This window comes from Kryptolebias marmoratus, linkage group LG2 (assembly GCF_001649575.2).
Source record: "Kryptolebias marmoratus isolate JLee-2015 linkage group LG2, ASM164957v2, whole genome shotgun sequence".
In the NCBI taxonomy this organism is placed as follows: domain Eukaryota; kingdom Metazoa; phylum Chordata; class Actinopteri; order Cyprinodontiformes; family Rivulidae; genus Kryptolebias; species Kryptolebias marmoratus.
The window spans coordinates 12,367,750-12,382,861 of record NC_051431.1 but is presented as its reverse complement, the minus strand read 5'-3'; the positions used below and the strand labels follow the sequence as shown (position 1 = coordinate 12,382,861).

Here is a 15,112-nt window from a genome sequence, read left to right as displayed (position 1 = left end):
TTGTTATATTTTTTTCGTTGAATATGAAAGGAAACTATTACATTTAAATGTAACAAGCCTCAAGTTTTTTTGTTTTTTTTTTTGAGAGTGACAGCTGCTGATATTTAGAAATTCAACAACTGCATATTGCAAATTTTGTTGTTTTCAAAATTATTTTTCGGTTGAATATACATTTGTTGCACATAGTGCTGCTTAAAACTTATATTTTTAGGGTATATGTAATCGAAACAGTAATTTTGAGATGTATTTCTTTAAAAAAAAAAAGATTATACTTTTATTCTGAAGGAAAGTGACCGGAAGTGTTGTTGTTGCTCCGGGCAACAGAAACCGTAGAAGTGTGCTAGCAACATGCTAAAGTCGTTCGGCAGGATTTCTTGGTTTGAATTCATGCAAATCAAATATCCCTTTTTAGCTTTTACCGTCCGTTTTTAGTGCCGGTGTCTGATTTAAATCATAGTCGCGCACATTTTGGCAAATGATGCGGAATAAATGTTTGTTTTATTTGCTGCAGAGCTGACTTAGAAATTGTAGCAAAATGACACCCGTTACTCCTGCGCCTCCAAAATGTACAAAAAACTACTACATGTAATGACTGTCTCCCATCGAGTATGATTGAATGCTTTCAGATGAAGGTGAGTTGTGGTGACACATTGTACTTACTTGTTTATTAAATGGTACTGTAGTTGTAACATTTTGATTTACTACAAATAACTGCATAGACAGGAGCGTTTACTACACTGGTTTAACATCCTTATAGAGATAGATTATTTTAATAATTTGTCCCTACTTTTATTTTTTATTTAGTAGTAATCCGAGCTTGTGTCATAGTAAAGTAACATTATTTATTGTGCTTTTAAAACTTAGATTTCTGTTTAAATCTGTGGCATTATTATGTGTATGTCTTCTCTTTTAGTTTGTCTCCAACTCTCATTCATCCACCTTTGAACACATGGGGGCCAAAGACCTGCTGCTGGATGCCTTTATTGATGCTTAAATTCTGGGAAGTAAGCTGTTGCCATGCGTATCACTTTCTGCCAGGCTCTGTTATCTGGCGCCATCATCGTCAACCTCCTGATTCTCTATTATGTGTCTCGAGCCCAGCAGCAGATGATGGAGAAGAGGAAGGAGCTTGGCCACGGCCCGAGGAGGGCTGCTCGGCCAGGCTCAGGCCTCGGGGGAGGCCTGGGGGTCCTCGGAGGAGAACACGGAGCGGTCGGAGTGGAGGCACACGGTCGAAACCCTCGCGTCACTGTTCTTCTTCGGGAGTTTGAAAACTTTGAGAATTATGTAGGGGATGTGGCTAATTCCTTCCTTCGTCAACGGCCGGAGCTGCCTTTCCTGGCCGTGGCTGATGTATTTCCGTACCCTCCCCTTGTGCTTCCTGAGGCTGCTCGGCTTCTGGTGCTCTCGCCCAGCCCGGAGCAGCCGCCGCAAGCTCACAGGCCAGAGTTTCATGTGCAAACAGAGTTTGTGCTGCTGGTGCCCGATGGAGTGGAGCTGGAGCAGCCTCGGGTCGTTGAGAGGTTGATTAAGGAGTTGGAAGGTGAGGGTGGGGGGCCTGTGAGGCTGGTGGCTGCACCCGTGCTCGCTCGATCGGCCGTGCAGTGCCTCCACCTGCGGGTGAACCTCAGAGAGTGGACAGCCACCTACTCACCGGCCGCTTCTGGAAGCAGCGGGAGTGTGTGCACAGCTCTACAAGGAGACGCGGTAATCCTGATTCGCACCGAGGACCTTTTCAATCTGTCCGTCCCCCTCGGACGGCCCCTCTTTCCCGCTCTTTTCGTCCAGACGTCTTTGAGAGGTTGGAAGGTCAAACTGCTGGAAAGCCCGTGTTTCTCCGCGAACCACCGTCCACTCTTCAGCTCTGCACACAACCAGTGGAAGGCTGACACTCGACTGAAAGAGGCCACGGGGAAGCTGATGAGGAGCTTCGGTCTGAAGCGCCTCCTGATGCCTGATGGGAAGGAACAGTGGTACGGCTGCAGTAAAGAAACGCCTCGCTGCTTTGTTACCGTGCAGGACGACACACCAGACTATCTTTATTTGGACCGCTGGACGCCTCCGTGCTGTCTGCGATCGCTCAGGGAAACCACCAAGTACGTCATCAACGTCCTGGAGAGTTCCGGGGTGCGCTACTGGCTTGAGGGGGGGTCTCTGCTCGGTGCCGTTCGCCACCAAGACATCATCCCGTGGGATTACGACGTGGACCTGGGAATCTATCTGGAGGACGTGCCCAACTGTGACCACTTGAAGAACCTAGACTCGGGCTCTCTGGTGGACGCGAACGGCTACGTGTGGGAGCGCGCCGTGGAGGGAGACTTCTACCGAGTCCAGTACAGCGAGGCCAACCACCTGCACGTCGACCTGTGGCCTTTCTATCCGCGCAACGGCGTCATGACCAAAGACACGTGGACGGAGCACAAACAAGACGTGGAGTTCCCCGAGCATTTCCTGCAGCCGCTGGTCCCCATGCCCTTCGCTGGCGTCACGGCCTACGGCCCAAACAACCACAGAGCCTTCCTGGAGCTCAAGTTTGGAGAGGGAGTGATTGAGAACCCCCAGTACCCAAACCCTGCCAAAAAAAGGCTAGACAGAAGCAAGCTATAGGAGACAGCAGGGGCTCACAGGCCCTTTGCATATTGCACTGACTTTTATTTTCTAATCTAAGTCACACAAAAGAGTTTACCTCATTTTTTTCTTTTTTTTTTTGCCAGAGAAAAAAACGACACAATGCAGAAATGACCGCCTTTGTTTGTAACCACAATGTGTCAAATCTTTTGTTTTTTTCTTTTAATGTGTCTTAGATGTAAAGTTTGAGACCTATTTTTAAAAAAAAAAAAAGGAACAGAGACCCAGAAAAACTGTAAGAGTGCACGAGCGAACTGACATTTAACCACAAACTTGATTTCCTGCAGTATACTGAATGTGTTGGACAGTGTAAATATTACTGCTGTAAAGACGGAACATTTCCAGCTGTTGGAGCGGTTTGCAGAACATCTTCAGGAGTGATCGGGGTGTTGTACAGAATCACTTTCAATGAGTGGCTTTGGCTTTTAAATTATGGTTACGGCTCATGAATTTGTGTTGCCTTCCTTTACTGGGACAGCTTTCACTTTTTTTTTTTTTTGCACAAGTTATAAATGAATGTTAGTGCTGATAAACTGGTCGATCTTTTGCACTAAAGACCAAGAAATATAAACAGAAAGAGGACAAAGAACAACCACAAATCGTGCAGAAATAGGGTCGGCGTTTAAACGATTGAAAAATTTGTTTTTGTATTTTTGATTCTTTTCTGTTTATTTGGGGTCAGTGTGTGGTCATTTTGGCATTTATTTATTGTTTTATTTATTATTTTGTTGCCTCACATTTTAAGGGCTAATCATTTGAAAGGTTTATTCTGTAAAGTCATTTGATTTGTTGTTTTATTTTACTTCACTGTTTGTACCTTCTTTTTTTTCCACTCTAAACTTCGGTTGTTCTGAGTCTCTGGTGAAAACTCAAGGCCGCAAAGGGATACACATCGCCCGCCCGTCGCCTTTCGTGGCCGGAGTTTTTACGCTGAAAAAACGACAAAGTTAAGTTTTTGTAGTTTCGTGTCAAAATCTTTAAAAAAAACAACGTTGTATGAGATTTCATGCGATGCTGCAAGATCGGAGTGGGCGTTGGTACCAACTCGCAGCTACTACCACACCCAATGTGTAGCTCAGTATCTGTGAAATGAACGGCGTCGACGCCGTTTTCGTGGGTGCTAAGCTGCGAATCGAGTCGACTCCAAAAGTTACGTCCAGTGGTTGCTCTCTCAAGACTTCCAGTAAAATCTGTCCAGTGGTTCATGAGATATTTTGCTAACAGGCAGACAAACGAACACATGAAGCCTGTATTGAAGGTAAATCTGTTTTAAGGTGGTCAGCAAATTCACGCCATCACTTCCACCATGATGGATGAAGCGTAGCGCTGTCCGACCTGACTTTATTAGTATAAGTGGGGTTATTATGTGCAATATTAAACGAGCACACATGTGATTGTAACAGGGCCGTTTTTATAAACCCACGTTCGTCCAACTCCTGCGGGTTGTGCAGGTTTTCTGATAAGTGTGTGTGTCATGTGTCAGTGTGTCCCTGCATTTCAAAAACTGGTCACATTAAAAGAATCACAAATTTCTTTTTCCCCTCCATCTGTCCGTCTTCTGTCGTTTCAGCAGAAAAGCAGGCTGCAGTTCCTCCCGAGCACTAGATGGCGCCACACACCTAACCAAGAGTCCATATTTGAAAGGGTGTAATGACTGCAGTAAACAGGAATGTTACTTTGCCGGAACAAAGCTTAATTATTCCTCATGAGGCTGTTCAGCGACGCGAGTCCTAAACCGTGTTTCACTCACAACTATTCCTGGAGTTGTGTTTACATTCCTTCACAGCTGACAGGTTCGGCCCCACACTTCTTGGTTACGATCAGAAAGAAAGTACTCCCTCCTTCAGCTCAAAGGTTTTACAGAACAGCATTTAATTTATTTTTTTTTTAAAGCTGGTAATTAAAAAGGTATTCAAAGTTGAATAATGGCCTCCTGAGGCCAGTATCCAAAATGTTTTATGGTTTCTTGAAATGTACTTTTTAAAACAAGTTATATGTCCTGAGATGCAGCTTTTATGCCTTTTTTTGTTTGTTTGTTGCAGTTTGTCTGACCTCTGCGTAAATTTGCTAGAATTTTCCTAAATCAGCTGCTAACCACCTTAAACATTTTCCATTCTGTCTCGCAGTGAGATGTTGGGCTCCAGATTGTTCAAATACCTTTTTTTTTTCACCTTTTTAAGACTGAAGGGTGACAGGATGATTTGTCCCTCCTGAACGCTCCAGACTAACAAACTACCAAAACTTCTGCTCACACCTGTTGATAATCAGCCTCGCGCTCTATGAAGGAATGTCCATCTAAGATCAACCAGTTCACGCTCAGAGTATGACTCTCAGCCACCACCACGCCAAATTTTAGCTCAACATCTGAAAAAATCAACTCGAGTTGTAGCCATTTTCGTGTTTTCTGAAGTCAGTTGGCTGTGGCGGCCATCTTGAACTGGGTGAACTCCAAAGACGAATCTGCTGTAGTCGCACATCCACTCTTAACTTTCAGAAAGTTTCATTAAAATCCATCCAGTGGTTCGTGAGATATTTTGCTAACAGACCGAGGTCACTCCAGAGGTTAATGGGAAAGTTGTAGGACTCGGTTAGCTCTCAGACTATACGTTGGGAATGACTCTCGGCTACTACCACGCCAAACTGTAGCTCCATGTCTGTAAAGCCATCGTTTGTGTTTGCTGAGGACGTTTAGCTGCAGCAGCCATCTTGAATTGGATCGATTATTGGGCGTTTCCATCCAGCGGTTCACGAGACACTTTACTAAACTGACAAACGAAGACGAGCAGACACTGACAAACACATCATCGCCCTTTCTTCTTCAAAGTGGGTAGTAACTAGCAGGTTAGTCTTAATTCCCATGGAGGCAGTAAGTTTTATATACAGTTTGTAGAAATGTTGCTTTGGTGTAGTTTAGTTAAATGAATCACCACACAGTTTATTGTGCCGTTGTTTACCCAAGGATGCATTTAACTGGTTTTAGAACCTGAAGAGAACAAAAGGATTTGTGGAAAACCGTAAAAAATGGAGCAAACCGAGCATCTGTGTCTACCTGACCGCGATAACCTCGTCGTTGGGTCCTATCAAACAAGCGGCCAGGTGTGGTTTGAAACGTAACGCATACTTCCCTCTAAATACAATCTTCTTGCACTGCACTCAAATTAAACGCTCAGCTCCTGAAGCAGCAAATAAGAGACACAGAGATAAAAAAAATGAAGGCTTTTATTGTTGAAAACCTTTAAATTATAGCCTCATTTGGAACAAACTCTTTGCAGCCATCATGAGCAGACAGGCAGGACATCCACGTGGCTGAAGCTTTCAGACAGGAACGAGAACAGTTTTTGCAACTTTGAGCTGGAGAGAGTAAAGCAATAACAGTCACCGTGACACAACTCTCGCAATTCGGCACTTTTACGGTGAGACTTCACAAATCCATAAACCTCAAATGAAAAGTATTCTTTCTTTTTTTTTTAAATATGCGAGGGAGAGAGAGAAAAACAAACAAACAAGGATGCAAATATGTTCCATTTCAAAACCAGAACACCACAAACACACAAATATGCAACCATCCACCCCACAAACTGAACACAAAACCAAAGAACAGACCATAAAAATATAGATACACACATAACAGTCTGGGGCCATCCAGATTTGGAGTCATCTGGGTGCCAAACGTGGCAACAAATTTCTTTGGATTTTGATTAGAAATAAATACGAATTTGAACAAATAGACGTGGTGAGGCCTTAAGTCCGCACAGAGACAAGTTCTGGGATTGAAAACATTGAAAATAAGAGTTCGTCGTGCATTCAGAGGTAAAGTCAAAAAGCCAGCAGCCAGCCGCAGTCCTCATCACGTGCAGCGGGGAAGCAATCGGACACCGGCTCGACACGTACAGTATTCACGCCACTCATGCTGCGCCATCGTTACACCGAGCTTCCAAACCTATTTATACTTTTCAGAAAACGCTGGAGCAGAAGCAACAGCGTGGACAAAAATCCAGGAGTTAGAAAAAAACAAACAAACAAAAAAAAAGTGAAGAAGATGTTGGCTGCGATCCTAAGTTCAGTCGTCTTCTTCATTCGCCTCTTTTGTTTTGGTCTCAGAGTTCTTAAAAGCAGGTTAAGGATAAAAAAAAGTCAAACCTGAGGCCAGAAGAGTCCATCAAAAGAGGCAGAAAACAGTCCGTTTATGGCCATGAGTCTTCTCAACGATTAAAGGCTCGAATTTCATCCCACGTCCTTTGGAATACAATAAAATCTCCACTCTCAACATGGGAGAGACGTTTTAAAGAATCATTTGTTTCGAAAACCCAAAAATATTCCACGTAAGCTTTCCAATCCCTCCCCCTGGATCTAGAAAAACCCAACACCTGTGCATTTTCTTTGACATCATCTGTGCCGGTTTCATGCAGGAGTAAGGCACAAAGAGAAAAAAATAAAACAAAAATCACATCTCTACGTAGCAGTGGGATCTGCAACACGCGTTTAAAGCAGCTCCAAATGTTTTCCAACATTACTGCAACACAACAAAACAAACTGGACTTTATTGCTCTGTAGCTCCATTTAGTGCAGGTAAAGACTGTTCACTGTGTACCTTTGGTTCTGATGCAGCGATTAAACGATGACCCACCAAAATAAAAGTGCAACGTATCCTAATAAATTAAATCTCGTTTGAAATCTGTTCCTCGTACAGAATTCTTTGCGTTTGCACCTTAAAGCACCACCCTCAGCCTCGGGAATTTAACATGATCTACTGGTAGATACAACAATGCAGGAAAAGGGAACATTTCTATGATTGGTCACACATTTTTGGTCACATATCAGATCAGTAAAAAAAAAAAAAAAAAAAAAAAAGCCTTTTACAAATGTACAAAACTGATTTTATAGATGCAGAAAAATAATAAATAAATCACCTGTCTATTGCATGTTTTCCTAGATACAAAGCATTTGCATCCTAGATTGTCAAATGCCACCACCCCTAATGTGTTATAGTTGAAATATTTATCTAAAATAGTCGTTCTGAATGCAGCGTTGAATCAAACGTGCAGGAGAGTCGCTGTTCTGACCTTGACAAAAGCATATATTCCCCCCCCCAAACCCCTATTTGACATCCTGCTTGAATATATATTTCACAAGTAAGATGACAAGACTTAGTATAAAACACAATTAAAGAGAGACTCGACTGACATTTACCATGAATGTCCCGGAGGACAGAATCGACACCAGCATGTAGTAGAAGACGCTTCAGAAGGGAGAGGAGGGGGGCTCTCATTAACATTTAAAGTCAGAAATGTCCACGTTTTAGAGACGGAGGTTCTGTCAGAAGCACTCGTTGACAAAGTATTAAAAGCACGTCCACCATCTTTTAAAATTTATATACGCAGCACTTTGTTTTCCTTTCTTTATTTCTCGCATCTCGAAGGTCGCCCGGTGGAGCTTCGGCAGGTGTAGAAACGGCTCATCTGATATAGATGTACTCGACAATGTCACAGACATTCTGACTTTAACGTTGACACGGACCAATCAAATGCACAGAAATCTGTCTAATGTAGACCAATGTGGCCCTAAACAGAAAACCGCCGCCGCCACCTTGGGACGTGGTGCTGAGGTCAGAGAGTTTCTTCTGCATTGTAGTGTGCACGTCCAGCCACACTCCTTACACTCTTTTCTTCAAGGCAGGAAGAAAGAAACACGAAAACTAAACAAACAAAAAAATGGGGTCTTGAACCTTAGGTTTCAGCTTCAAAGAAGTGTCAGACTAGTTCGGAGTGATCTTGATGACGTCAGCAGCGGGATTACATAACGGATTCCTTCTCGCTGGGACTCGGCCCTCGCTTGTCTATGAGCGGCGAGTGCTCGGGGGCGGCGGCAGGCGAGTCGCCCTCCATCCGGACCTCGCTCAGCTCCACCACGCCCTCATGTTTGAGCTTGCGGTCCACGAAGAACTGCAGGAGTCCCGCTCCAAACGCGTCGCCCTCCACGTTCAGCACCGTGCAGGTGCGATCTCTGCGGGAGACAAAACAAGAGGGGGACCCTTTAAATAAAAAGGTGCACTTCGGAGCATAGAGGGTTCGGCTTCTAATTCGCCACGCTGCAAGCAGCTGTGAGCGCTCCGCGTTAAAATACAAAAGCTGTGTACTCACACGATCCAGTCAACAGCCAGGATGAGGGAGATGTCTTTGGTTGGAAGTCCTACTGCTTCCAGGATGATAGCCAGAGTCAGCACGCCACCCGCGGGGATCCCAGCCGCTCCGACGCTGGACGCCGTAGCTGTCACACTAACAAACACAGGGGGACAGCGTCACAGTAGTGCACGGAAATGCTGCAGCTGAAGCCGAGCCGAACTGCACTACAACGGTTCCGATTGACGTGCTAACCCTGCTGTAAGCTTTTCTCGTCTTTTGCAGAGAGAGCTCGGAGTTCGGGTCCATTTGCTACGAGTTTTCAGCTCAGGTTTGTTATGGTGAACCAGCGGTTTTTAGGACATTTATCTAAAATAAATTCATGTATTACCAAAGGGAATTTAACTACTGTTTCAAGCTCTGTTAGCCACTTCTCCAACCTTGAAAACGTAATAAAATTCAGGCATTTTTAAAGACAATTAGCGCTCTTCTAACCCGATCCCCTCACCGGCTGCTGTAACGTTTGAGGACACCGACAAATGGGGTGGAGTACTACTGGAAAGCGTATTTCTGCACGTGCACACTCACAGGATGGTTATGACTTGGACAAAGTTGAGGCTCCTGTCGTTCAGCTGAGCGATGAAAACGGCAGCCACACACTGGAAGAGAGCAGCCCCGTCCATGTTGACCGTTGCGCCGATGGGCAGGATGAAGCGGCTGATGTGCTTGGACACGCCGTTCTTTTCCTCCACGCACTTCATCATGAGGGGCAGAGTGGCAGAGCTGAGGAGCAGGAAACGGGGGGGTTGTTGAGTTTACGAGGGCAGAAGGTATGTGTGTGTGTGTGTGTTTGTTTTTGACAGGAGAAGCTCAGTTAAGCAGACTGAGCAAACAAGTGTGCTTTTGAGGGATTTGAATACCTGGAGCTTGTTCCGAAAGCTGTGGCCAGAGCTGTGAATATCCCCCAGAGGAAGCTGTACGGGTTCTTCCTTGTAAAGATGAAGTAGATGCCCGGCAGCACCAGGCAGCCGTGGATTGCGTGTCCAACAAGGCAGCAGGCTATATATTTTCCCAGACTGGCGAACAGCATGCCGACGTCCTCCATCTCCACAATCTTACCAGCAACGAGGAACATGATACCCAGAGGGGCATACCTGCAGACAGGCCGGAGAAAAGGAACAAATTAATACTGGAGATCGGGTTACAGGAACACAGCACAAAGGAAAGGGCTCTCACTGAACAAACAGACTTAACCATTTTAGATCCAAGACTTTGATAGGAAAGAAAAAAAAGTTTTCTTTGAAAAAGTACCCCATCTTTGACATTTATTTTGCCGTTCAGGGCGACGGTAACTTGCGACCTTCCTTACCACATGATCCAGGAGACCAGCACCATGGTGGCCTCATTGAAGGAGTTGAAGAACTTGATCAGGATCTCGCCTTCCTCGCCCAGCTTCCTCAAAGCCACGCCGAACACGATGGCAAACACCACCAGGCCAAGAATGTTCATGCCATCTTGGTCCGTTCCGATGGGCACCTGTCCACCAGAAAAGAAGAAAATTTCCATCGGTTTGGTGTACGTTTACAATCTGTCGTATCCGTGTGACTGGAAGTTTCTCCTCACCTTCTCCACAGTGATATTTGGGTTGCCATCTGTGCCATTCCTCTTTACCAGCTTGTAGGAGGTCGCATACTATTTGGAAATAAAAAAAGGGTCGTTTGTTAAGAAGTTCCCAATCAGCTTATCAAGTCACACATGTTACATAATGTAATTTAATGCCTACAGAAAAACGGTTTAAATCAGATCAAATACTCACGGACTGAAAGGCAGCAGACACCAGGTTGGAAGGAAAAATGTTTCTGCAAATAAAAAAAAAATGAATGTAATGTGTTAGATCGGTGAGTTTTGTTGTAATCATAAGCAGACATATACTTGGGGTTTGTTTGGGGTTTTTTTTATGCCCACAAACCTTAACATTTACACATAAATAGGAACACAGACGCAGATGTCACAGGAAGCAAATCTGACTTCTTTATGAGCGTCTAATGAATTCTACACAACTCCTCGGGTTTTAAGTACTCCATAACAAGCGGAGCAGTTGCCATTTACTCAAACTGCCTAAAACAAGTTCAATCACATGGTTGATCATGTGGAGATGGCTAAAAACATAAGAACTATATAACCCCCCCTTACCCCTCTGTGCCCCCATTGCCCCATGTGACGGGGTTAATAACACTCTGCCAACAGAAGTTGCTCCGACCACGTACCGAAGCGCCGGTACGGTTAATACCTCTGTGCTTGGCTGCAGGATTTAGAGCAATAAGGCATTAACTTAACAAGCTCTTTACAGCCGGTCGACGCAAACAATCGGGCTCGGACCTCATGTGACGAGGCAGCACAGGAACGCAAAGCACCGATGAGCTCGAGGACAAAATCAGCCATTTGAAATAATCACTTAAAGTTTTTAATTTGATACTTCTGGTTTCTTCAAGGGCTTTGTTTAAGTGTTTTTTCTTTTTAAAGCGGACAGTTTTTAGGAGGTTGCCTCAAATGTTGCTTAGATTAGAGAACAACTTTATCAAAGTGGTCCCTGTGTGCTTGAGCATGCATAGGGAAGTTTCAGACAGTCACACCCGAAACTGAGCTCACACCTGAACACTTTCCCTTCCCCGTTGCTGTGGCTACTTCGGGGTTTTTTTTGGCACGGGTAAAAAAAACTCGGTCCTAATGAACTCCCAAATACCAAGTTTCCAATGAATCTGTCTCGGCTGCGTCCCGTTTCAAGACCGTAAAACAGTTTGAAAATGAGATTAACTTGTAACCTGACTGTGTAAGTGAGGGGGTTGTCAAGCCAATAGGTGACACTCTCACACACACACACATTGTACAGAGGGCGTGTCTTCTTTTGTTTGTCTTCACCAACTATGACGTATTTTCAGAGTCCTGTTTCCTCCCAGATCAGGCAACAAACACGCACCACCTGCCCCGGGTTACCGTAAAAATACCAAATGCTTGGTTACGCAGTCAAAACATTGTATTATAGGTGTTCAGAGGGAAACATGAATGGATGATAAACCATAAATGTATGTTTTGTAACCGAGACTAACCAGGTGTTCTTTAAAAATGTGAAAGAATTAGTGCTAAAAATATTTGGAAAATAAAAAGGAGAAATTATAACGCTCTTTTGACCTGAAAGGACACCACAGGAACCATCCTAAAAAACTTTTTTTTTTTTACCCACAAGAGTTTTATGCATTTATTGATTATTTTCTTTTCCTGTAACCCAAGATAAAAAAGTTCTTTATACACCAACAGGTGACTAAGCCCAGCTGGAAATCAGCTGGGAATGTTGACACTCGTCTCAAATGGGAAAAGAACACAGAGGAGATAAGAAAAGTCAACAAGAGATGTGATGGGGCGGCTGCAAACCGAGCGAAGCCCATCTGTGTCTACCTGACCTGACACCGGGGGCAGTTCTATACACGAGCGCGCGACCGGCCCTCCAAACAAAGACACATCATCGTAAAACCGAGCCTGGAGCTGAGGACAGTTCAGTTTTAACGCTCTGACGAACCACTTGGACCCGCACAGCATGTTCCCATCCAAGCTCACCAAAACATTAAAACGAGAGCTAATGAGAGGCCTGCTGTGTGTTTATGATAATTTGGAATCACGTGCGTGTGTGAGATGTGCCCTACACAAGATAAGAACTCCTGAGACATGTTGAACTCAGACAGGTCAGCTGATATAATCCCAGAAGCATGTATTTTTTAAAAAAAAGGCAGACAATAATTTAAATTCAGGGTAAAAAGTCCACACACCCTTTAACGATTTAAGGTTTTATCAGGATTAAATAAAAACCTTCAGCTCTTTGTGTCAGAACCGGTTTTATGTGTCAGGGCATGTAAACCCTTATAATTCAGACATGGGTGTATTTAATCTGGCTGTGTAAATAGGCAAATCCTAATTCTCTTAATTGGGCAATTATGTGGATCTGGTTTTGCATTTTACTTAATATCAGTAAAAAAAAAAAAACCTCAAACAGCTGTCAGGTCTCAGGAAACCGTCTGTGGAGAACACGGCAAGTCAGGTTAAAACCGCACCTCTGTTTGACGTGTCATCGTACACAGTGTACTGTCGAGGAACGACAATCCACTTGGTGTTTTGTGCTTCTTAATTGCTGCATGTCAATCTTATCATTATACACAAAAATGAGCAGGAATGACAAGAAATGTGACGAGACGAGAGGGTCCGTTTTACAATGAGCAAATGGACTAAGTGAACTTTTTTTTAGTCTTTGAAGGGTTTCAATTTAAGTTGAGGAACCACTGGGTTCAGGTGACAAACACTTCACCACAGGTCTGAATAATTCTGCTCTTACTTCCACTCCCACTGTGAATGAGGTGGCACATGAGCATCCCATGAATGTGACACATTCATTTAAAAATAAACCTTTTATAGAGAACAGGTTTGGCGAGCCAAAACAAGGATCGGGCAGCGTCTAGATGTGTGGGCTCGATTTCTTTGTGAGGCTACAAATAATCTGATGCTGATTTCTCCAAACGGAAATCCTCTGACATCAACACTGCAAAGAAGAAGAAGCTGTGACTGGTTTTCAGTGTAACACCAACAGGGGGGGATGCCCCTAACAAGAGGAAGGTGTTCACTACAACTTCTTGTGTGAGACAGAAAGGGTCCCACACACGTGCTGGAGGCGGATGTTACATCAGAACCACAGAAATGCAGGGACATGTGTATCCTGAGAGTAAAAAGAAGTGTAAAAGTGCATACTGTTAGAACCGGTTCTAAGGCAGCTGATGCAACAACTTGTTGTCATTACACCCAGGTTAAAAATGGCGCCACACGCAGCTGTGGTACATGCGGGAAATGGGTGGCTGTTCTCAGAGAAAGAGAAAAGCTGACATCAGAGATCTTCCCGGGGATTCACTCACCTTATCAGGTCTAAGAAGGAGTCTATGATTTCTTTAGGGGCCGGCATGTGCTCGTCAAAGTTATCCAAACTTGCGGGCTTGTCCACGGCGCCCGGCTTGATGATGAAGGCCATCACGACCCCGATGGAGGACGCGATGAGCGTGGTGACGAGGAAGAAGAGCATGGCCCACCCGCCGAGCTTCCCCAGGGCTTTGGGGTCGATGCTGGCCGCCCCGGACACCAGGCTGCACACGACCAGGGGGATGATGATCATCTTCAGGAGCCGGATGAGGATCTCACCTGGGAAACCCACGTAGATTTCCTGGGTTTTGGTCAGCCCCACGTTGCGCACACCGAGTCCGATGAACACGCCGATGATGACCCCGGCCACGGTGAGGATGACGAGCAGGTTCGCCCGGACGATCCGGAGCAGCCGCGCGGACAGCGGCTCCGGGCCGGGCTTCTTCTTGTGGCCGTCCAGCCCGTTGGCCAGCGGCTCGTCATGGTGAGCCTCGCCGTTGGCTGCCTTCACGTCTTCAATGTCTACCTTCTCGGCCATTGTTAAAAGTTACTCTAACTAACCTAACAACACAACTACTTTAAACAACTTGTGTAAATGAAACGCGGAGAAACGCCAAGAATTTACGCGGTTTTTAAAAGAAGGAGGGGCGAGGCTCAGGACTTTCTTCCCTAGTTTAGTTTGAGACGACTCTAGTTCGCCGCCTCGTGCGATGTTTATTTAATACCGGCATTTTTTAGCTCCACCCCCACCGTGATGGAAACTACGTCATGACGTATATGCATAAAGAGGGAGGAGCCTGTAAGTGTAAGAGAATCTCCTTTCCACTCGATAGAAGAAGGAAACTTTGACGTTTGTGTCACGGTTCAAATGTTCCGATAAAATAATTCAAAATAAAATCTAATTACATGTTTGGTTTGTTGCTACGTAGTTGGCGTTTAGTTAATATTGTCTGTTAATGTTTGGTAAAACCTAGCATTGCTACAATAAAAGCTTAATGAAAGACACATGGTCTACTTTGTTAAGAATTTTTTTTAAAAAATTAAAATAAGTAGTGTTTTCCAGTTAAAATGCACAATGACATACCAGTATATTTTGACACTGATGCGTTTATTTGAGTCGTGTAAGTGACTTGAAACAGGTGACATGTGTTGCATCATACAGAGAAAGCAGTCACTGAAAACCTAATCCCTGGAGGAGAAATATTCAAATATTGCAGCTGTGGTTTAGAAAAGGTTTGGGCTAAAAAAAAAAACAAAGAATAAATAAATAACATATCAAGTTGAAATCAAATTTAACAAATTAACTGTGTGATTTAACCTAATGTTAGCGTTTTTTGGTAGAAAAACACGATTTTAGACACGCTGCAGATGTGCTGGAATATAATCTCCCAGATTACTCCTTTTTTATGAGA

General features: G+C 44.3%; 2 protein-coding genes across 2 annotated transcripts; one reads left to right on the top strand and one right to left on the bottom strand.

The window, feature by feature from the left end:
* The first annotated feature begins 201 nt into the window (after window positions 1-201).
* On the top strand, window positions 202-4,161 carry LOC108243504 (fukutin related protein). Its single transcript, XM_017428968.3, has 2 exons — window positions 202-632; window positions 914-4,161. Exon 2 carries the CDS (start codon window positions 1,018-1,020, stop codon window positions 2,605-2,607), a length of 1,590 nt encoding a protein of 529 aa, XP_017284457.1. The 5' UTR covers window positions 202-632; window positions 914-1,017; the 3' UTR covers window positions 2,608-4,161.
* Window positions 4,162-5,829: 1,668 nt separating this feature from the next.
* slc1a5 (solute carrier family 1 member 5) lies at window positions 5,830-14,540 on the bottom strand. Its single transcript, XM_017429017.3, has 8 exons — window positions 13,700-14,540; window positions 10,564-10,606; window positions 10,371-10,439; window positions 10,117-10,283; window positions 9,668-9,901; window positions 9,336-9,530; window positions 8,769-8,903; window positions 5,830-8,631 (listed from the first exon to the last, which is right to left on the bottom strand). Exons 1-8 carry the CDS (start codon window positions 14,236-14,238, stop codon window positions 8,421-8,423), a joined length of 1,593 nt encoding a protein of 530 aa, XP_017284506.1. The 5' UTR covers window positions 14,239-14,540; the 3' UTR covers window positions 5,830-8,420.
* Between the last annotated feature and the right edge of the window lie 572 nt (window positions 14,541-15,112).